Source organism: Pongo abelii, chromosome 9 (genome assembly GCF_028885655.2).
Source record: "Pongo abelii isolate AG06213 chromosome 9, NHGRI_mPonAbe1-v2.0_pri, whole genome shotgun sequence".
Lineage (NCBI taxonomy): Eukaryota > Metazoa > Chordata > Mammalia > Primates > Hominidae > Pongo > Pongo abelii.
In genome coordinates, this window is record NC_071994.2 from 768,024 (window position 1) to 791,675 (window position 23,652).

The 23,652-nt window shown below is 59.1% G+C and overlaps 1 protein-coding gene across 6 annotated transcripts in view; it reads right to left on the reverse strand.

The window, feature by feature from the left end:
* Positions 1-1,436: 1,436 nt before the first annotated feature.
* CHID1 (chitinase domain containing 1) overlaps positions 1,437-23,652 on the reverse strand; it is a 40,426-nt gene continuing 18,210 nt past the window's right edge. For 3 of the 6 annotated variants that reach the window (XM_054523848.2, XM_054523847.2, XM_063727954.1), the window contains 4 exons: positions 16,224-16,325; positions 15,361-15,516; positions 1,804-1,846; positions 1,437-1,631 (listed from right to left, as the gene is read on the reverse strand). In XM_054523848.2, coding sequence (XP_054379823.1) covers positions 1,533-1,631; positions 1,804-1,846; positions 15,361-15,516; positions 16,224-16,325 — 400 coding nt within the window. In that variant the 3' untranslated portion in view covers positions 1,437-1,532. 6 annotated transcript variants of the gene reach the window in all.

Below are 23,652 nucleotides of genomic sequence, written 5' to 3' on the forward strand. Positions count from 1 at the left end.
CAGCCTCAACCTCATCAAGTGATCCTCCCACCTCAGCCTCCTGAGTAGCTAGGAGTACAGGCACATGCCACCACGTCTTGCTAATTTTCGTATTTTTAGGGGGTAGAGACGGGGTTTCACCATGTTGCCCAGCGTTCCTCCCGCCACGGCTTTCCAAAGTACTGGGATTACAGGCATGAGCCACCGCACACACCGCTTGTATCTATGCCCGTGTCAAGCAGCAGCAACGCAGCGGGAACGGCTGCACCTGCACTGCGGCAGCTCGCAGGCCTCCCTGACGTACAGGCAGAGCCTTTTTCAAGCGTGGGTGCCTTGAGTCCGACCCAGGACCCCCTCCCCAGCTCCCGTCCTGTGGAGGAGACCCCACCATGCTTCCTCACTGCCGGCTGGAGATGTCCTGACCCCTGCCCACTGCGCCCTAACGTTACTGACTCTAAACCAGAACCCAGTGCTCACCCTGTCCTCACCGTCCTCACCCCACGGCATTCTCAGTGAGGGACGCCCAGGCCCACCCACTCCCTGGACTCACTTCTGTCCCCCCGAGACCTTGCCCGGGACATGTACCCACCTATGCCCTCTACTGCCCACCTCAGCCCTGTGGGCCCCAGTGGTGAGGAGGGGAGTCCTCATGGCCAGCCAAGGACAGGACGGTGACAAGGGGCAGGGGAACGAGGGCCGTCAGGCCTTGGCTCATGATGCCTCCAAATTCCCCAGGGCCTCCCCAGAGCCTGGACACCGCTGCATGGCAGGGTGGGCGTAGCCTGCCAGCCACATGTCCTCTGCCCCACCCCTCGCTGGAAATGCCTGTCCCAATGTGGCCCACAGGTCCTGCCGTTGCCCCTCACCATGCTCCCTGATGTGGCCAGGCTGGCCTGGGGGGTCGCGCTACCTGAGGCGGCAGAGCTGAGCCAAGGTCCAGGGCCAGTTTCAAGAGGGTGGGCCAGGCTCCTCTAAGCCCATTTGCAGGGCAGCCCCTGCACCCTTGCCGTGCTGGACTCAGTGGGGACGTCTAGGTGGCTCTCTGCAGGTGACACACGTGCTGTGGCTGGCCAGATGGGTGGCAAGTATGTGGGGGTGGAGCTCTCAGATCTGTCACTGCCAGGCCCTGGAGTGATGCTGGGCAGAGCTGTCCCTGCCAGGGCCCTCGAGTCCAGGAGTGGGCGAGTCTGGGATGGTTCCAGAGCTTCCAAACCCACATCCAGCCCAGGACGTGAGAAGCAGCCCAGAAAGGCCTGAGCCAGGCTGTCCTGGTGGGGCAGGTACTGTGGGTCCCGCCTGCCCAGCTGACAGGAGGCAGCCAGCGGATGCCTGGGTGGGAGGGGCTGGAGCTCTCAGGGTGTCCCCAGCCAGGACTCATCCAGGGCAGGGACCCCTCATGGGAGGGTGGGGAGTCACACAGTGCCCAGGACCCCTGACTGAGGACTGCAGCAGACCCATAACAGCAAACGGAGTGGAGGCCTGTATTTCACACCTGCTCGCTCACTCCATGGCTTAGAAAAGAACACGTCCACCGCGGAGGTCGCAATGCCCACCTAGAGCAGGTCGTAGAAGTAGTCCAGGCCCTGGCCCAGCTCCCAGATAGAGACCCCAACGCCCAGCTCCCGGGCCAGCTCCAGCCGCACCTGTAGGGACTGGGCACAGATAGAGGTGTGAGCACCTGCTGGAGCCTGTCCCCCGACACCCAGGGATGTCCTCCAGGCCGAGGGGCAGCACTGCCTGGACCCCAGGGACCCCAGGCCAGTGCCTGCTGTGCTGTCGCACGCACCACCCCTCCCTCAGTCCCACGGCTGGCAGCACACGCACCTTCAGGGTTGGGTAGAAGACGACGTGCCTCCCGCTGCGGCTCCTGCAAGACAAAGGGACCGTCAGTCCGTCCGCCGCCTCTGCTGGCTCTAGGTCTCCTCCCCTCACAGCCAAGGTCCACAGCCTGTACTCCTCCCGCCCGCCAGGTGGCCACCTGCTGTCCAGCTGTGCTCCGGGGCCAGGAGCAGCAAGTGAGTGTGTGACCCTGAGACCCCCGGGCCCTGCTGCTCCCTCATCTCCACCCCCAGGGCCCCTCCCTGCACACGGGGCTGAGGCGGGCCACGCACTTCAAAACACTCACTTCTTGTACTCAAAGAAGTGCTCTGAGGCCTGGCTGTCCCACACCATCCGGGGCCTGTGGTCCTTCAGTGTCTGGATGTACCTGGGGAGACCAGGGTATGGGTTGGGAGCCCACCCAGCTCCCCCACAGCCCCACCCTGTACCCCCAAAGGCTTTGGCTCTCAGCAGGGGCAGGGCCACTCGGGGCAGCAGGTCAAGGGATCCACTGTCCCCAGTGGTCTGGGGGACAACAGCTGGTGGGGTGGCCAGAGCCCCAGGCCCCGTGAACCCTGTATTTGAGGAAACCTCAGGAAAAACATCTTCCAGGAGCTTTCTTGGGAGAAGCCGCCCCACCGAGTCCTTTCAGTGGCCTGGAGAGTGACACGGGGCCTGAAACTGCCTGACCCCGAGGGTGGCCCTCAGGCTACGCAGCGGCTGCTGAACAGGACTCCTCACTCTGTCCAGATCCCAGGTGAGAGGCTAACCAGACAGGCCTCAGGCTGCCCTGGCCGCGCTGCTGGCCCTGGGCTGATGGGCAGTGCCTCGTACTGGGGATGGCTGCCCAAGATGGTGGTTTCTGCACCTTTTTTTTTTTTTTTTTTTTGAGACGGAGTCTCGCTCTGTCGCCTAGGCTGGTGTACAGTAGTGTGATCTTGGTTCACTGCAACCTCTGCCTCCCAAGTTCAAGTGATTCTTCTGCCTCAGCCTCCTGAGTAGCTGGGACTACAGGCGTGCATCACCATGCCCAACTAACATTTGTTATTTTTTAGTAGAGACGGGGGTTTCACCATATTGGCCAGGCTGGTCTCGAACTCCTGACCTCGTGATCTGTCCGCCTTGGCCTCTCAAAGTGCTGGGATTCCAGGCATGAGCCACCGCGCCTGGCCTCTGCACCCTTTCAAAGGCTGAGTCTGCCTCAGTCTTGAACAACCACCACCCCATGCCCAGGACTGCAGCAGGCCCCTCCTGAGCACCAAGAGCCAGTGGTTTGAAAACCACCCCCTCCTTCACACACAGGACAGGCTCATTCCCACGGTGCTGGGGACACCACTGCGGCTTCCAGAAGGTCATGGGGCCCTGAGTGTGTGCGCATCTCACACTGCACATTTGGGACCAGGGCAGGTGGTTCCAGAACACTATGGGCCACAGCCACCAGCAGCACCAACAGATGGTTCTGGAAGCTTCTGGTCTCCGCAGACAGGAGTCTGTGCAGGTGGAGGCAGCAGACAATGGAACATGACCAGTGCCTGCTGCAGGAGGACAGTGCCCCCCACGTGCCTGGGGCTGCAGCCTCAGGGAGGAGGCCTGGTGTGGGGTCTACAGCCCGGGCGCCACGTGGGAGGGGAGGACAGGCAGTAGAGAGCTGCAGGGACACAGGGACCTGATCCGTGTGGCATGGACATCCGCAGGATCCTAAGGGGTCACAGATGGACAGTGCAGGGTTTATCCAAGTGAGAAATGACCACAGGACCGCACCTTGAGCCACCTTTCTGCTCCTGCCCAGAAGGAGTGGGATGTTTGAGGCTCCCAAACGGGAGAGGCTGCTTTGTCCTGAGCAGGGCAGAGTCCCCTTGACACTGGGAGCCTCTTCCAGACTAGGGCACATGTCACTTCAGAGCTGTGAGCGGGAGCAGCTGCCACCTGCCCAGCAGTGCTCGGCAAAGTGCCAGACCCCATCGGATAGCTCTGGTCTTTCGGGACATGGAGGCTGCTCTGCAGACATCAGACTCTGGCAGACACATGGCAGGGAGGGTGGGAAACAGCACTCAAGCAGCCTCCCCAACCCAGACAGTTTCCCTTAGACGCCTGTTTCTGTTTTTTTGAGACAAAGTCTCGCTGTCACTCAGGCTGGAGTGCAGTGGCATGATCTTGGCTCACTGTAACTTCCGCCTCCTGGGTTCAAGCAATTCTCCCACACCTCTGCCTCCCAAGTAGCTAGGATCACAGCCACCCGCCACCACGCCCAGCTGGTTTTTGTATTTTTAGTAGAGATGGGGTTTCTCCATGTTAGTCCGGCTGGTCTTGAACTCCTGACCTCAAGTGATCTGCCTGCCTCGGCCTCCCAAAGTGTTAGGATTACAAGCGTGAGCCACCGCACCTGATCCCCCTGGACGCTGGTAATGGAATGGCAGCAGTGGCTGGCAGTTCCAGCCATCCCAGGCCTGGAAAAGCACTGCTGGACCCCTGCCCTCCTGTGGCTGGGCCAGGCCCCTCAATGGCCACATGCAAACATGGTCCTTTCAGAAGCCCCTCCAGACCAGGCAATGTCATGGAGGCTGCCAGCATAGCCACAACCCCATCAGACAGCTCTAAAATTACTGCATTATCCTTAACTGAAACACCACTCAAGGTGTTGTTGATGTAATTTGCAGCTTCCCCCCTGCAATACACTGTCTGCTGGGTGCTGGGAGCTCTGTGAGAAGAATGGGACGTGCAGGGTCGTGGGCAGATGCCTCAGGGCAGAGCTGGCCCTCGGGCTGTGGGGAGCTCTGGCCACGCCACACACTCCTCCTCCTGGGGGGCCTCTGTGGTCACTGCTCAAAATCTGCTGCCTCCAGGAGGTGGTGAAGCTGGGGATGGCCAGGACCCCTGAGAGCACTGGGTGCCTCCCACTCAGGAGCCCCAGCCTGGTGGTTTGGCGAGTGGGTGGTGACCACGCTGTGGGGGCAGCCATGACCAGGACGCTGTCAGGGACCCCAACCCCAGGAATCGCTCCTCCCAAGCAGGCCCTGGGGATGAGAAGCTGGAGCCCAGGTGCTGGGTGGGGGTGTGTGCCCAGCTCCCAAAAGCCCAGGGAGGGTCTGAGAGTCACTCCTGCGGAGGGAGGGTGAGGCCACCCGATGTAGGGGCAGGGCTGAGTGAGGACGGGCGGCTGCAGGCACAGCAGATGGAGTCCAGGCCCACAGCAGAGGGGACAGTCCTCAGAGGGCTGCAGACACACAGAGGAGCTGGGTCCTTGGGGGGCCTGAGTGTCCACCCAGGCTGGTAACTGGTACCCCCGTCAGGGCTTATAAGACTCTGAGGAGCATGGCTGGTGTGATGGACAAGCACACCAGGGGGCCAGGCTCCCAGGAGGAACAAGGGCCACACAGGTGTTTCGGGGAGCAGACACCAGCCACAGTGAGTGGGGAGTGAGCGAGGGGCCTGCACAGAGAAGGCAGGGGAAGGTGAAAGTCCGAGAGTGGGTGCCCAGGGGAGGGACAAGCACATGGACGGGGAGGATGTAAGGAATAAGTACTCAATGAACACGGACAGCTTGGCCTCACAGAAACATCCAGAACAGACAAGCCTACAGACACGGTGGGCTGGAGGTGGGTACAAGCTAGGGCAGAGAAAGAGGGCACAACTGCTAAAAGGCACAGGGCTTCTTTTTGGGGAGCAGTAATAAGGGTTGTACAATTCTGTAAGCATATTAAATGCCACTTTGAAATGGTGCATTTTATGGTATGTGAATCTTATCCAACCTCAAAAAAAGTTGCAAGGCCTCAAATGGAAAGGGTCAAGGAAAGCCAAACAGGATATACACACAACACACACCAAGACGCACCACAGAGGAATTTAGGAGGACCAGGGACAGAGGTTTGATGCATTTCTAGGGAGAAAGCAGATCAAGTGTGAGAAAGATGTTCTTGGACCTCCTGATGTGTGGGGGGGTCACCCCACGGAGACCAGCTTGGAAACTTTTGGAGAAACGGCTCCAGAAAACCAAAATAAGTAGGATGAGGGGCTTGCTCCAAAGCCTGGGGAGTTTGCTAAGGTCTAAAAGGCAAGGATTAAAAACAGATGCCCGAGGGGGCTGGGTGCAGTGGCTCATGCCTGTAATCCCAGCACTTTGGGAGGCCGAGGCAGGCGGATCACCTGAGGTCAGGAGTTCGAGACCAGCCTGGCCAACGTGGTGAAACCCCATCTCTCCTAAAAATACAAAAATGAACCAGGCGTGGTGGTAGGCGCCTGTAATCACAGCTACTTGGGAGGCTGAAGCAGGAGAATCGTTTGAACCTGGAAGGCAGAAGGTTGCAGTGAGCTGAGATTGTGTCACTGCACTCCAGCCTGGGTGACAGAGTGAGATTCTGTCTCAAAAAAAAAAAAAAAAAAAAAAAAAAGATGCCTATCGGAGGGAGGGAGAGAGGGAGGCGGCACTGGCGGGTGGAGGAGGGAACTCCCAATACCCAATACCTCGCCTCCACTCTGTGCTGTGGTCTGGGTGGAGCAGGGGTGCCGACCCCCCAGAGCAGCCAAGTCTGAGCAATCCCTCCACCCTGCTAACCAAAGAGGCCCACGGAGGACTGGCCCACATGGACACGCTGCTGCTGTCATGCCGGCCTGAAAGCCTGGGCTTGTGACTCCTGGGAGGGCAGTGGGCCATGTTCCTCCACTGCCTTGAGCAGCTCCGGGCCCAACCCTACAGCCTTGGCCCAGTGGCTGGTGGGAGCCCTGGTCACCCACCAAGAAGGGCGTCCCTCTCTTGGCCCCTGAGTGGAAGCCAGCTCATGGGAAGCCTCGGGGGGAGGCCAGCATCAGAGGCTGATGGGGGCCTCTCTCCTTGAGTCTGCCCAGGCAGCCTCCTGAGACGCAGGGCTGACAAGAGCATCTGACCAGATGTTCCAGGTCACCTTGACTCCATGTGCAGAGCCAGCCTGGGCTGAGCAAGGAAGGAGCCTGGGGAGGTGGCCCCAGGATCTCAGCAAGGCAAAGTATGAGAATTCTGGGCCAGCTGGGATGGTGAGACATGGGATGGGATAGGGAGCAGGAGCTATGCACCTGTCTCTCACCTGCCTCCAGGTGTGTGCCTGTACCTGTACCACAGCTGGGGCTGGGAGCTATGCACCTGTGTCTCGCCTGTCTCCAGGCGTGTGCCTGTGCTATAGCTGGCACCTGAGGATGCAGTTACCAGATATGGTGATGGAGCCTCCAGACCCCTCCTGGCCACGCCCAGAACCCAAGTTGGGTGGCTGCCTCTCCCCAGACTCAATTTTTTTTTTTCTTTGAGATAGGGTCACTGGCACAGTGGCTCATGCCTGTAATCTCAGCATTTTGTGAGGCCAAGGCAGGTGGATCACCTGAGGTCAGGAGTTCCAGACCAGCCTGGCCAACATGGTGAAACCCCGTCTCTACTAAAAATACAAAAAATTAGCCAGGCATGGTGGCACACACCTGTAGTCCCAGCTACTTGGGAGGCTGAGGCAGGAGAATCGCTTGAACCTGGGAGGTGGCGGCTACAGTGAGCTGAAATCAAGCCACTGCACTCCAGACTGGGCGACAAGAGTGAAACTCCATCTCCAAAACAAAAAAAGATAGGGTCGTGTTCTGTCACGGAGACTGGAATGCAATGGTGTGATCATAGCGCACTGCGGCCTGGACCTCCAAAGCTCAAGCAATCCTCCTGCCTCAGCCTCCTGAATGGCCGGGACTACAGGTGTGCAACACCACACCCTACTAACTTTTAACATTTTTGTAGAGATGGGGGTCTTGCTATGTGGCCCAAGCTGGTTTCAAACTCCTGGCCTCAAGTGATCCTCCCACCTCGGCCTCCCAAGCTGTTACGATTACAGGCGTGAGTCACCACACGCAGCACCCTTTGGACTTGACCAACCGGCTGCTAGGGCTGTACTGGCTCCAAAGGTATAGAAGTCATGGTATGCTGTGAGCCGCCCTGAGCCACCATTAGGAAACGATTCCGTGTCCTGGAGGCAGCAGGCAGAAGACACAGCCTGGTGGTGCACAGCTTCCTGCAGGGAAAAGTGCATGAGGCCCGGCTCTGGTCTCAGGAGTGTGTGTCGAGAGAACCCCTTCCTAGGACCCCTCAGGAGCCCCCACAGGGCTCTGCAGCCAGCTCCAAGGAACGGGTCCAAGGGAGTGGAGCTGCTTCTGGCTGGTGGGAGGAAGGGCTTGCAGGCTCCGCCCAGGGCCAGGGCTGCTGTGGGCAATGGTGAGGCCCCCAACACCAGGCCCAGGCCCCCTCCTGGAGGGAGGACATAGCTGATGGCTGGCCCTCCCCAAGCCCACCCTGCAGACACTGAAACCCCAGGCCAGGTGCTCCTATCTTCACAGGTTTCAGTTGCCTCTCAGAGCTTCAGTTCAACCAGACAGCCCTCCTCAGTGGGTGGCCATGCTTCTTCAGGGCTGTCCTGTCTGAAATGTGGGATCCAGCAATGTCCTGACCAGAAGCCCTGAGGCTTGCCATCTCCCTCTCGTGGAGGCAGGCGTGGCTGGGCCTGCAGGTACGTGCCAGCCAGTCCCTGCACCTGGCCCCATTGGGGATGTGCTCAGGAGCTGCTGCTGGTCAGCCAAGGCTCCCAGAGGCACAAGCTGTAGAAACTGAGGGCCCTGGGCATGGAGGAGACCTGGCTCCTTGTCACTGGCTATCAGAGTGCTGGGGTGTTAGGAGAACACGGTGAGCATGAGGCCGGGGATCGGGGCTGGGGTTGCTGAAACTCTTGGCGCCACATGAGGCCAAGGGAGTCAAGTCCTGGGGTGGCCACGAGGGGCTCGCCACACCATTCTGTGCACTTTCATGCTTGAAGATTCTCACAGTAAAAGATTCACAAGACAGAGAGGAGGAAAACGCCTAGGTCCACTGAGTCATGGCAGCAAAAGACGCCACAGCAGTGATGAGGGCCACGGGCCTAAGATTCAATCCCTGCTGCTGCCGGCCTCCCAGACGTCCCCTGGGGGGTGACAGACAGGACGAAGGAACGATGGGCTCCACTCTGCAGAGGACACAGTATAGGCTGGAGGAGCGACGAGGCTGGGGCTGGATGGCTGGATGACTGGCTGGTGTGGGTGGCAGGCGCTGCAATGCTTGGTGGTGCACGTGCTGTGTGGGGGCATGTGAGGCTGGGGACTGTGTCTGCTCTTTAGGGCGGCCGCAGCTAATAAGTGAGATTTCAGCTAGAAAAGCAGACATTTGGTGCCAACACAAGGCGAGAACAGAGGGTGAGGAGAGGCGTCTGAGCTGATGTCACCAGAGCTCAGCAGGAGCTGGCACAGGTGCAAGGACAGATAAGCCTCGAGGAAGGGCCGGGGAGAAGAGCCCCAGCTTCTAGAACAGATAGGGAGGACCCACAGGATCCCCACAATGGGTGGTCCATCTCACCCTGTGCACGTTGCAGGCAGTGAGCCCTTGGGCTGGATTTGGTGTCCAGAGTGGACGCCACCTGTCCAAGGCAGGACCATGGGGTGCAGAGGAACAGTGCAGCTGAGAGGGAGGTCGGGGCTCAGGGAGGGGCCGGACACCACTGGGGCAGAGCCGGGGTCAGGAAGAATGTTCTGAGGAGCTGCGAACACGGTCCCTCCACCGTGCAGACATTCAGGCGGAGGCAGGAGTGCCGTCCACTCGTAGAGGGGACTCTGGCACAGTTGAGAGCCAGGAACCTACCCAGGGAAGACTCTGGTGGCTGTCAGGCATCATACTCCCAGAAGCAGGGATGCCTCTGCCTGTGATCCTTGCCAGTGTCCCCCTTGGACTAGAGTGGGGGCGCCCTCCCTGCCATACCCTTGAGGCAGGAGCCACGGCTGTGCAGCGTCAGCACTCTCTTGGCCGGCTTGGCAGCTGTGAGGATGCACGTGCGAGCGAGTCTTGGCAGCCAGTTATTTATTCCAGCCTTGCGGGAGGTGGCCCTGCTGAGCTGGCGTCTGTGCTGCTGCCCTGGCCAAGGTCTCTGGGCGGGGACAGACAGGGCAAGAGCTAGTGGCCACCCAGGATGGGATGCAGGGACAGCACTCTAGGGGCCCCTGAGACCCAGATCTCCCCATGGCCTGCTCCCCTCGAGTGGTCCTGCATCCAGGCTGGAGCCTGCCAGGTGCCCACACCCCTCATCTGTGCCACTCAGGCCCAGGGGTCATTAACAAGGGCACTTTGGGTGGGTGTGGAGGGCAGATTAGGAGGGGACTTCTCAGCTGGGAGTGAGGACCCAGAAGCAGTGCCTTTCTTTCCTGACTGGGTGCATCCAGACCCCAACTTGTGCAAAGCTTGGGGGTCCTGAGGGCATACACCTCCATACGCTCACGTACACACCTTTGTAATCAGAATTCCTTCACCCCAAACCCCCTAGCCAGTTCTCAGAACAATCATGGGTGGGTGCAACTGCCCAGGGGAGGCTGCTGAAGGCTTTGGTTGTTTTGGAGACAGGGTCTTGCTCTGGAGCCCAGACTGGAGTGTCTCCACCTCCACAGCTCAGGCATTCCCCAGCCTCCTGAGTAGCTGGGACCACAGGTGTGCACCACCATACCGGCTAATTTTTTTTAAAACTATTTGTAATGATGGGGTCTCTCTATTTTGCACAGAAGGTCTCGAACCTCTGGGCTCAAGCAATCCTCCTGCCTTGGCCCCACAAAGTGCTGGGATTACACTGATGCCTTGTGTGACCTGACCCAGGCTCTTGTGCAGTGAGTGAGCCCTAACTCTTTACCCTCAGATGGTGTAATGGGCTGAGCTGTTCCCCTAAAATCCACAGGGTGAAGTGTGTGATGTCTTGAATGTTCTCTGCAAAATTCACACTGAAATGTAATCCCCACTGCTGCACTTTGGGGTGGCAGGGCCTTTAGAAGGTGGCACTGTGGGGAGGCGGGGCCTTTAGAAGGCGGCACTGTGGGGAGGCGGGGCCTTTAGAAGGTGACTGGGTCATGAGGGCTCTGCCCTGGTGAACGGATTAATCCATTCATGGACTAGTGGGTTAATGGACCAGTGGGTGACCATGGGCATGGGACTGTGGCTTTCTAAGAAGAGGAAGGCGGCCTGGGCAGCTCGCTCAGACCCTGTGCCACGGACGCCCTGCACCGCCTCCAGACTCTTCAGAGTCTCCACCAGCAAGAACGCTCTCACAGAACGCTCTCACAGAAGTAGCCACGGACCTTGGACTTCTCAGCCTCTATAAGAAATAAATTCCTGTCTGGGTGCAGTGGCTCACGCCTGTAATCCCAGCACTTTGGGAAGCCGAGCTGGGTGGATCACTTGACATCAGGAGTTTGAGACCAGCCTGGCCGACATAGCAAAATCCTGTCTCTACTAAAAATATAAAAATTAGCTGGGCGTGGTGGCACGTGCCTGTAGTCCCAGCTACTCGGGAGGCTGAGGCAGGACAATCGCTTGAACCCAGGAGGTAGAGGTTGCAGTGAGCTGAGATCACACCACTGCACTCCAGCCTGGGCACTCCGTCTCAAAAACACAAACAAAACGAAACAAAACAAAAAAAACCGTGGTGGCACATGCCTGTAATTCGACCTACTCGGGAGGCTGAGGCAGGAGAATCGCTTGAACCCGGGAGGTAGAGGTTACGGTGAGCCAAGATCGCATCATTGCACTCCAGCCTGGGCAACAAGAGTGAAATTCTGTCTCAAAAAAAAAATTCCTTTTCTTTATAAAGTCCTCAGTTTCAGGTATTCTGTTATAAGCAACAGAAAACGAACTAACACAGGTCCTAATCCCCAGTGCCTCAGAGTAGCACTATATTTGGAGAAATAGTCTTTTTTATTCTTTTATTTTTTTGAGACAGAGTCTTGCACTGTTGCCCAGGCTGGAGTGCAGTGGCGCAATCCCGGCTCACTGCAAGCTCCGCCTCCAGGGTTCACGCCATTCTCCTGCCTCAGCCTCCCGAATAGCTGGGACTACAGGCGCCCTCCACCATGCCCGGCTAATTTTTTGTATTTTTAGTAGAGATGGGGTTTCACCGTGTTAGCCAGGATGGTCTCGATTTCCTGACCTCGTGATCCGCCTGCTTTGGCCTCCCAAAGTGCTGGGATTACAGGCGTAAGCTACGGCGCCCAGCCACGCCCGACTAATTTTTTGTATTTTTAGTAGGGATGGGGTTTCACTATGTTGGCCAGGCTGGTCTTGAACTCCTGACTTTGTGATCCCTCCGCCTCGTTCTTTTCTTTTGTAGTTAGGGTCTCACCATGTTGCCTAGGCTGGCCTTGAACTCCTGGGCTCCAGTGATCCTCCTGCCTCAGCCTCCTGAGTAGCTAGGACCACAGGCCTGAGCCTACACTGAGAGAGTCTTTCAAGACATGATTAAGTTAAAATGATGTCACAAGGGTGGGCTGTAATGCAACATGACTGGCATCTTATAAGAGGAGAAGAGGACACAGGCGCACATGGGACCTTGTGAGGACACAGGGAGAAGGCAGTACTGACCAGCCAAGGAGAGAGGCCCTGGGAGAGGACTCACACAGGCGCACACAGAACCTTATGAGGACACATGGAGAAGGCAGTTATCTACAAGCTGAGGAGAGAGGCCCTGGGATCTACCAGCCGAGGAGAGAGGTCCTGGGAGGAGCCAACCCCACCTTGACGGCACCTTTATCTCATCTCCCACCTCCAGCCCCCAGGACTGAGACGAAGCCGTTATTTCAGCTGCCCCATCTGTGGCACTTTGTTACCCTTGAAGACTAGTGCGGTGGCGACTCAAGGCCAACACCTGTCTCCCTTTCAAAAGCCCAACCAGAAGTGAGGCTTCTCTGAAGGCCTGGGTGAGCAGAGCCCACAGCTGGAGCTGAGTCAGGGCTGGGTGCATGGGGAGGCCTCTTGCTTTGCACAGGGGATCCTGGGCTGGGAGCCCAAGCTCTGTACATGGCTCCACCCAAAGGTCCCAGAACCAGGCACCATATCAGGGATGTGGTAAGGTGGGGGACACGAGCTGTGCTTCCAGAGCCTTCCAGGGATTCCCAGCATCAAAGGAGGGCCGTGGTGGGGGAGGGTGCAGCACACACAGGAGCACAGAGCAGCCCCAACTGAAAGAACAGACAGTTGGGCAGACAGGGTGGCTGGGCCCCTCACTCTGCATTGCAGGGACATGAGAGCTGGCACCCAGTGACTGACCCGTGCCCCATCTCAGCAGGAGCAGGGGACCCAAACGAGCCAGGGGCCTTGGGGCATCGCCCTCGCCCGTGCGGAGCCCCGCGTGTCTCAGTGTGTGGCTGAGTTCTTGATGACTCACTGGGTGAGATGTGGGAGAGAAGATGCCAGGCTCCTCACCCCGCCTGATGCCCAGGCTGACCCCAGACCCTCCTCAGCCAGCACCCCGTGTCTGCCCCCGCAGCAGCGTCAGGCCCTGCTCAGCGACCCAGAGCACACCCAGGGCCAGGAGCCAGAGAACAGCGGGAGCCCAGGCCTGTGCTGGACCCCAGGACCAGCCATGTGGACAGAAAGGAGTGTGCATGTAGAGTGTCGGGGGAAAGCCTCCCTAAGGGGACCACCACACACGACCCTGGTCTTGCAACATGGCCTACCTGACATCTGCTGTGGAGGGGCTCACAAAGGGCACCCCTGGAGGCCGGGCAGGGAACACTGCCCCAACATACTCCTCTACCCACTGCCGCCACCCTCAGGACCCGCGAATCCGGCAGGTTACCTCTGCCCCTCCCCACAGCCGACCAGGAGGAATCAGGGGTGATGGCCTGGCCTCAGCTCACCTGCCTGGGCTGACACACGCACACACCCCTCATGGAGGGCAGGCCTGTGGGTGACCTACAAAGACTCATAAAGATGACAGCCGAGGTCTCCACAAAAAGGCCAGGTTCTCCAGAAAAGTGAGCAGCTAAAACTGTTTCTAAGAAACTCAACTGCACCCAGAACAAAGATTAAGATGATTTATAAAAATGCTAAAACACCCAGCACGCAACATGGTAAAATTCGCAATGCCTGAGGCATCAACCCAAGAGTACCAGGCCCACAGGGAGGCAGCATAATAGGACCCCAAACAAGGAGGAAAAGTAGCCTCCTGAAACCGACCCCGATATCAGAACCAGCAGACACGGGCACTCAGCAGTTACTACAACTGAATCGCAATCTGCAAAAGTTTAGTAGAGACATGGAAGACGTAAAGGGGACCCCAAACAAGCCTCTAGAGAATTATAACATGTTGGCCGGGCTCGGTGGCTCGCGCCTGTCATCGCAGCAAATTTGGGAGGCTGAGGCAGGAGGATCGTTTGAGCCTAGGAATTTGAGACCAGCCTGGACAACATGGCAAAGCCCTGTATCTACAAAAAAATACAAAAATTAGCGGGGCATGGTGGCATGCACCTGTGGTCCCTGCTATTTGCGAGGCTGAGGTGGGAGAATGGCTTCAGCCCAGGAGGTTGAGGCTGCAGTGAGCTATGATCACACCAGTGCACTGCAACCTGGACGACAGAGTGAGACCCTGTCTCAAAAAAAAAAAAAAAAACAAAACAGAGAAAAAGGAAGCCCGGCCCGGTGTGGTGGCTCACACCTGTAATCCCAGCACTTTGGGAGGCCGAGGCAGGTGGATCATGCGGTCAGGAGATCGAGACCATCCTGGCTAACGCATTGAAATCCCATCTCTACTAAAAATACAAAAATTAGTAGGGCGTGGTGGCAGATGCCTGTAGTCCGAGCTACTCAGAAGGCTGAGGCAGGAGAATGGCGTGAACCTGGGAGGCGGAGCTTGCAGTGAGCCAAGACTGCGCCACTGCACTCCAGCCTGGGCGACAGAGTGAGATTCCATCTCAAAAAAAAAAAAAAGAATTCCAAAAGGTAAAAGGTGTATTCGTGAGCTGTGGGACAAATTCAATGGATCTAGTGTTTGTGGTCTCCAAAGGAGAGGACAGAAGAAACAGAAAAAATATTTGAAGAATTTGGCCCCATATTTTCCAAATTTGCTAGGAGTACACATGCACAGATTCAAGAGGCTCCATGAACACTGTGCAAAAAGAAAATGAAGACACGTCAATCAAATTGTTCAAAACCAGCCATATATACAAGATAGTCCTAAGAGCAGGGAGGACAGCAACATAGGCAGGAGAAAGAGGTGGCGGTGAAAGGCCGTCCAAATGAGAGGGCGGCAACATGCTTAAGATGCCTGTAAAAAAACCAACAGCCAGAATTCTACAGCCAGGAAAAATGTCCTCCAGAAATGAAGTCAAGTAATGCCAACAAGAAACCACACTTGCAGAGCACACCAAGAACACACAAAGCAGGAAATTACTCCTGGGTAGAGGAGAGGAGGAGGAGCATTCAACCCAGGAGGCCCTGGCCCGGCCTGTGTGCTGTGGGGCAAGGCTGACAGATGGGGGAGCCTCAGTCCCAGCCTCACGCAGATGTGGGGACAGCTAACGTGGCGGTGTCATGGATGGTGACCACAGTGGGGGCTGCGGTGGGGTAGGCACCAAGCAGGACCAGCTCCTGGCCCAGCCCCTATCTCTGACTCTGTGGGGCACAAGCCCCAGGGGACCGGGACCCTCCCCATCACTCCGTCTCCTTAAACCCACACCCACCCACACCCAGTGACACCTTCAGCACGGCAGGGAGAGCCCTTGGCTCACCTGGCCCCGACCACAGGCTCACGGGCATCCTTGGAGGTCGCGTAGTCCATACCATAGAAGTTGAGCCCCAGGAGGATTTTGCTTCGCCACTTGGACTTGGGGTCCAGGACCTGGACGCAGGCTCGAACCCAGGACAGGGGTGCATTAGGGCCAGGCCTGCAGGGCAGGGAGTGAGCGAGTTTCAGCAACAGGGAGGGCCCCGCACCTGAGCCATCGTTGGGGCCCTCCACCGAGAGGTGCACCCTCCCCATGCTGCGGCTGACACCTCTAGAGAGTTGTAAAGAACAGAAGTCACCCATCAGAAAGGGCCGTCAGCAGAGCGGGCCCATGAGGGACGTCACGTCCAGGGCCAGGATCACCCATCAGAAAGGGCCGTCAGCAGAGCGGGCCCATGAGGGACACCACATCCAGCGCCAGGCACTCATGTGCGGCCCCCACCCCACAGCCACAGGCAGGAGTCCGCATGACACAGTGGGAAGGAGGACAGCAGACACAAGGCCGCCTGGGCATCCTTCCTGCTGTCTCCCTGCCTGCGCCTGTGTCACACGGCCCTCGTGCAACACTGTGGTTCAGGCAAAGGAGGACACGGTGGCATCGGGCAGCAGCAGGACTATGCCTGTGCCCCGCCCGTGACCCAGCTCCACCAGAGGCAGGGCCCCACCCACGTGACCACCACAGGGCATGCGGCAGGTGCAGTGCCACTGGCTTCCCTCAGGTGGGCGTCCAGGCTCAGCAGGTGACCTTGTGGTGCACAGAACCACAGGCAAGAGGGCATCAGCTGTGCCCAGGAGCCCCCCAGGTCCACACTCACTGCTGCACTGTGGAGTCTGCTGTGCCCAGGAGCCTCCCAAGCCCACACTCACTGATGCGCTGTGGAGTAGTCGTAGGTCATGAGGCTGAAACCATCCAGCACAGGGGCCAGCTGCTCAAACTCCTTGTGCGTGAACATGCCCAGCTGGTCGGTCCTGCAACAGACAGGTACAGCCACCTCAGGCTGCTATGCCCTGCCTGAAGCCCCTCCCCAGCTGCGGTTCAGCTGGGGTGAGAGCAAGCTGGCTGTGGGGGACTTGGGTCACTTTTCCCAAGCGGAAAAGTGTCCTCCTGGGGTGGGGACAGCCTGCAGCTTGGTTGGGGTCACAGAGGCTGGGGGCTGGGAGACACAGGGGGATGTGGTCATGGGGGCCCAGACACCTCTCTGAGACCAGGGTACAGCTGAGAATGACAGACCTAACAGCAGGGAGACCTGGGCCAGGGCTGCCCATGGAGGGGCAAGGTCAGTGGAGAGTGGCTAAGAGGATGGGCCACTCCCGAGAGCTGGGGTCGCTGAGATGGAGGTGACTGATCCAGGCCCCCAGGAGCATCCCCTCCCGGGGTCTGCAGCAAAGCCTCCCTGAAAGCAGAGCCAGCTCCTGGGACGCAGCCCTCAAGCCCACTCAGGGTCGGCCTGGCCCAGCCAGGCTCTCCAGAGCCCTCACTGGACCTCAGCAGGTAGACGGGAAGGACAAATGCTTGGCTCCCAGGGATGGAGCAAGGCTGTGTGGCACATTCCCCAACATGGGGGACAGGGCACCAGGGCAGGTGGTCGGCTGCGGACAACTGTGGCATGGGCACTGCAGAGGAAGCGGCCCTGCTCTGTCTGCCTGGCCCCTGGGCCATCTCTGGACGGCAGCCCCTCCCTTGGGGACCTGCTCCTGACCTAGATCCACTGGGGACTAGTGTCTCCTGGGGCAGCCTTCCCGCCTGGCCCAGGGAGAGCTGGGTGCTGGCCTACGGCCCCTCCACACCCAGATCTATAAGCCAAGGGGAGACGGGAGCAGTACACAAAGGTCAACACCAAGGGAGCCGAGGGCCCCCACGGCAGCAGAACATAGGACAACAGCATGGGGGACGAAGCCGGAGGAGCAGCATGCACTGAAGTGAGGGGGGGTCCCTGTGAGGCAGTGAGGCTGTGGGCCCTGATCTTCCTCAGTTGTGACCCCTCCTCTGCTCAAGGGTCACTGGGCTCCCAAATCTGGACCACGCCAAGGGCCTCAGTGCTGGGGCTTCTGTCAGGGGCTTGAGGGCCCGACACCTCCTGCAGATCCCTGGACCCACATGGCAGGTCTGAGGAGCCCCTCTCCAGATGTGCAGTTTTATCCCAGCCCCTGCCTTGAGTCTACCAGGACCAAGGTTTGGGCCTTCTCCTCTGCTGGGCACGATGAGAGGCCCAGGCCCCAGAGTCTGTCCACCCCGGGCTGTCCCGGCCTGCAGGTACGTGGAGCATCATCCATGGTCCCCTCAGCCCTGACCTCTTTTCCTGATGCCTGCCAGCCCCACCACTCAGGCACGGTCAGCCTCCCCGGATCCCTGACAAACACCTCCCAGCACTATGCCCATCACTCCCGGTGGCCTCCCTCAGTGCCTGGGCCCCTCTCTATAGCCAGGTGCCCCTAAGACCTCAGCCCCAAATCCAGTTGTCCACTGGACCCTTCCTGCCCTGCAACCTCCCTCTGGGCCGAGGCCTCCACCCAGGTCCTCTCACCGACACCCAAGGTCATTTCTTTTTTATTTCTGAGATGGGGTCTCTGTCACCCAGGCTGGAGTGCAGCGGCACGATCCCATCTCACTACGGCCTTGAACTTCTGGGCTCAAGCAATCCTCTTGCCTTTTTTAGTTGATTCAAAAAGAAAAAATGGCTGGGTGTGATGGCTCACACCTGTAATCCCAGCATTTGGGGAGGCTGAGGCAGGTTGATCTCTTGAGCTCAGGAGTTGGAGTCCAGCCTGGGGAACACAGCAAGACTCTGTCTCCACATTAATTAAAAAATTAGCCAGGTGTGGTGGTGTGTGCCTGTAGTCCCAGCTACTTGGGGGGCTGAGGTGGGAGGATGGCTTGAGCCCAGGAGGTGGAGGCTGCCGTGAGCCCTCATCATGCCACTGCACTCCAGCCTGGGCAACAGAGCAAGACAATCAATGAATCGGTCTCGCTGTGGACAGGGTGCTTGGGTCCCCACAAATGGTTATGTTGAAGCCCTAACCACTGATGCGGTGGTTTCTGGAGATAGTGCCTTTAGGAGGTGATTAGAGCTAGACGAGGCCATGATGACGGGCCCCACGGTGGAGTCAGTGTCCCTGTGAGAAGAGACACCACAGCTCTCTGCCATGTGAGGACGCAGCAAAAAGGTGCCGACTGCACCAGGAAGAGGCCTTGCCGGAAGGCGGGCTTCGGGCTTGCCAGCGCCTCTCCGAGTCGGTCCCAGGCGGCTCCTTGGCCCCTCACACACAGAGCCCCCCGGCTCACAGCCCCACATCACTCAGGTCCTGGTGGCAGATGCCAGGCAGCGTTGGCTGTGTTGCTTCCATCCCAGCCTGGCTGCCCCCGAGCCGCGATCTCCCCGTGGCTTTCATTTGTGCTTCTCTCAGGAATAACGTGGTTGAGCATCTCCCGGCCTGCCCATCGGCTCCATGCACGCATCCACTGTGGCCTCTCGTGGCTCAGAGTCCAGGTCTCCTGCCCGCTTTTCTCTGGGGTCTTTGTTGCTTTCTTTCTTTTCTTCTCTTCTGTTTTTGAGACAGGGTCTTGCTCTGTTGCCCAAGCTGGAGTGCAGTGGCACAATCTCGGCTCACTACAGCCTCAAGACCTCCTGAGCTCAAGCTCCTCCTCTCAGCCTCCCGAGTAGCTGGGACCACAGGTGCCACCATGTCCAGCTAATTTTTAAATTTTTTGTAAAGATGGGGTCTCACTATGTTGCCCAGGCTGTTCTCAAACTCCTGGGCTCAAGCGATCCTCCCGCCTCAGCCTCCCCAAATGCTGGCATTACAGGCGCGCATCTCCACACATAGCCCCTCGTTGCTTTCCCACCACCGTGTTCACATTTTCTCTCCCTCTAGCTCTCTCAGGTGGTCATGTGCTCTTGGTCAGTGGCGTGGGCACCATCGCTCCTCCTGGCGAGAAGCTGGTCTTCTCGCTCCTTTGTGGCGTCTTCTGATGCGCCCACATCCTGGTCAAGAGTTGTCTGTGTCTGTCAGAGTCACTCCTTCCTCTCACGTGCCCCATGGTTCTGCTTCTAACTTGGGCCTTTGCTGCACCTAGGACCATGGCCAGCATGACTGCCTGTCCCTTTGGCTCCTCCTTTGCCAATCTCATGGCAGCCCTGTCAGCCGCAGCTTCTACTCTGCAGGGGCCTGTCCCACAGTCTAACCCCTCCCCTGTGCCCATGATACCCTTCCGAGCACCCAGTCCTGCTTCACACGCTGCTATCAGACATGTGGGGTCCTGCCGTGAGCCGGGCTCGTGTGCCTCCCCCACATCCACAGTGCTGCAACGCCCCTGTCCCTCTTGTGGGCGCTGTGCCTTCCACCACCTCATAGCCTTGGCCGCACCAGGCACTCCTGGCAGAGCTGGCTTCACTCCACAAGGCCTTGCTAGGTGAGGCCATGTGTCCAGGATCTGGCTCCCACCAGCTACAGAATGTGGCACAGAAACCACGAATGCCCCCCATGCGTCCACCAGAAATGCAGCCCACGACATCCCCAAGCAGGAAGGGGCAGTCCTGCCAGGGGACGTGGCTCCACACCGCGCCCCTCAGTGCAGCATGCTGACATGTGACATGCATGTGGCACAGCTTGCATTTTCCCTTCGGGGCTCACGCAGCTGCCCACTGACCCAACAACTCTGCTACAGCTGGGCACCAACCACGGCCACAGGCTAGGAACGGTCCTCACGCTTTCAAGGGTAGTAACACAACACGAGGGAACAAAGCAGGCCCCATCCAGAGGCAGAAGCAGCTCACGGTGGTGATCAGTGGGAGAGAGAGGGGAGGGCACCAGGCCTGTGCCCCCGGTCCTGCCACCCCCTACCTGGCGCTGGCCCTGGGGACCACCTGGGAATGTGGACCTCCTCCTACCCGCAAGAAACACTGCAAAGGGGCCACTGCCAGATGTCCTCCCCAGCCCGTGCCCTTCACCCAGACACATGCGAGAGCCGGCAGCGGAGCCATTTGTCTCCGTGCCCCGTGGCACCCGGACAAGAGGGGATCACCACGGCTGAGCGATGAGGTAACAGCTTGTCACGGATTAGACGCAGCGTGACTTCCGATGAACAGGAATTACTGCTTACACCGAAAACACCGTGTTCTGAATTCATTTCTGAGGAACAAAGGCCCCGGGAGGAAGGAAAGAAGGAAAAGGAACTCATCACAGCCAGCCGCCTGCCCTCCCATCGCCATGTCCTGGGTGGGCCCCATGCGGGCAGCGGGCATGCAAGGTGAGTGCCTACTCGGCCTCGACTGGACCCCAGGCCACACCAACGCCAGTGCCCCTCCCCCTCCTGTCCAGCTTGGTGCTCTGTGCCCCAGGGCCCTGGGGGTGCACTGCCCAGCTGGCTGCCTCACACTGAACAATCTCAGGCTGGGGCCTGACCAGGTCCCTCCAGCCACGCGGACCCCACAGCTGCCAGAGGCCGGGGTGGCTGCGGCCTCCAGAACAGCGTCCTCTCAGATCCGAGGGGAGACGATGACACGAGTGAGCCCGCAGTGTCCTGCCATGTACCCACACCGTCCCTCCAGCACAGCACGACTCTCACGTTCTACCTGCGACCTCCCTGAAATCCCCACCCACCCACCTTGGTCCTGACACTGGGCCCACGTGGCAGATGCCCGCTCTCCCCTCGGCCGACCAGCTGCCATCTCCGGGTGACATCTGCATCACTGCAGTTGACGCCAGGCAAAAGGAACGTCGGCTCCACGTCAAACCCTCCTGCCGCCATCTGCTGGGGTGGGCCCATCTCTTCCCTGCTCCTGTACTCCAGCTACCAGAACCTGTGGGCTTAGCTTCCCTCTCTCCCTGGACTCTCATCTTCCAGCCACCCAGCAGGGGAGAGCCGTAGTCTCTGACGTCCATTCAGCTGACCTCCCTCCAGGCTGAATGTGAGGAAGGCGTGGGTTTGGCCTATGGTCCCTAGTCCCTGCCAGCCACACCGCCTGGCCCTACAGTTGCTACCTGCAGAGCCAGGCCCCACAGCAGCCCTGAGGGAATGCCAGTCCCCAACCCTAACAGAGATGGTGGCATCACTGTCACGCCCCACAGCAGTCCAAGGGAACACCTTTCCCCAACCCTAACAGATGCTGGCATCACTGTCCCTGCAACCTCCCACACTCAGGGCATCTGCCCCCAGCAGCCAGTGCCCACAGCTGTTCCTCCACCCACAGCTCCCCTCCCACTCTGCCCACCTGTCAGAGATTTCTGAACCTGCTCCCCATGGCCTTGGGTCGCCTGGCCCCCGTCTGCTGCTACCGGCACCCTCACCCCTCACGATGGCTGCTCCACTGTCCATCAGCCTGCAGGCCTAGCCCGCTCCCTGACTGGCCGGTTAGGACCCTTCAGCCCTCTGGGGCCTGACTTCAGCCTGGACCTCGGCCCGTCCACACTGCATGGGGTGCCTACAGTCCCCCCCAGAGGCCTCAACACACACTGTCAGCACGCGGCCTGCCCCATCCGCCGAGGCTGCAGGCAAGAGGCAGGTGGGTGATGGGAGCAGGGGCCTCTGTGCAAACGTGCTTGCTGGGGATCCGGTGATGGCGCCCCCATGCATTACCTTTCTCTGACGGCTGAGTCAGGCTCCACATACAGTGATGACCTGCCCTAAACCATGGGGCTTGGAGGAGATGGCCAGGGTTGTGGCCCCACCCACCTCAGAGTGGACCACTGACAACAAGGCCAGCAATGACGCCAGCAGGGCCCAGGAAGGAAACCAGCCCTTCCTGGGTTCCTGACGTCAACTCCCTGGACCCAAGGGGGTCCCAGTACCTAAGGATGCCCAGAAAACACAAGGGGTCAACTACAGACTGACCCAAGGGTTCTGCTCCCATGTTAAGGATGGCACCACCACATGGGCACCTGGGGACAGCCTGCTGGTCCCACTGGCCTGTGGGGTTTACGCTGTGGCTTTGACCCTGGGTCTCCTCCATCGCTGAGACTGTGACCATGGGAGCAGGGATGGAGGTCAGCAGAGTGCTCAGTTCCAGGACCAGACACCCTGGGGTCTGTGGCAGCTGAGTTAGGGCTGCCTCTGTCTGCTGACAAAGGACACAATAAATTTGCACTTGGCGACTGGGGGTGCCCCTCCCTGCCCCTCCCTGCAGCACACAGACCTCTCTCCTGGGGCCATTGTTCCATGGACAACGCCCCTGGAAAGAGAGAGCCTGTGTGTTGGCAACGTAGCTCTTGTGAGGTGAATGACAAGCATAATTACGTTCCGCTGCAAAAGCGCTAGGGACAGGGATTTATGAGGCTTCTCTGCAGTGGCTGCTCTTCCCTCAGAGTGGGATGAGGGGAAGGATAAACACAGATGATAAAACAGCCCTCCTCACCTCTGGGGGTGCAGCCAGAGCCTCGGGAGAACCCACGGGAGCCTCAGCACCTTCACTGGCCCCGCCAACTGGGAGGGCACAGCCCTGTGCTCCAGTTGAGCAGGCGCACAACAGCAGTGCCCAGCCCTCCGCCCAGCTGGGTCTGACTTCCCCGGGGACCCCCACCGCGGGCCTTGGCCCCGCCCCCAGCCTGGTCACAGTGTCCACAGCCCTGGCGTGCATCCCACTCTACAGCTGCAACCCCCACCAGCACCATGGAAATGGAGCTGTGAGCTTTGGTTGCTGTGGGATGAGGGGCAGGGACCTGGCCTAGCTCCGACTGCCCACTTCCTGCCTAGGGCCAGAAGCTCAGGCAGAGGCTGCCACCAGCAGAAGTCAGGCACCTGGTCCTCTGCCCCAGCCTCAAGAACTGACCTGGGCTCCTGAGCTGGTCCCCACCGATGGCTGCTTCTGCAGCTCCCCTAAGCACAAAGGGCAACCCAGGAGCCCCATGAAATCAGTGCCTCACAGAGGTGGCCACACCCATGGCCTCTGGACAAGGAGTGTCTGCCACCCCGAGGAATTTTCTCCCAGCCCCAGGCCTGCGAAGTCCTCCCAACCACCTGAGACAGTGCTGTCAGCTCAGGAAGGACGTGTCCTCACAGCCAGCCCCTGCCAGCCCCCTTCAAACCCTGGGAACACAGGCCAGACATTAGTGTCTCACATCGGAAAAGGCTGGCCACGGTGGCTTGGGAGGCCGAAGTGGGATGATCGCTTGAGCCCAGGAGTTCAAGAGCAGCCTGGGCAACATGGCGAAACCTCATTTCTACAAAAAAACAAACAAACAAAAAACACAAATTAGCTAGGTGCGGTGGCATGTGCCTGTGGTCCCAGCTACACAGGAGGCTGAGGTGGGGGATCACTTGAGCCTGGGAGGCAGAGGTTGCAGTGAGATAAGATCACAC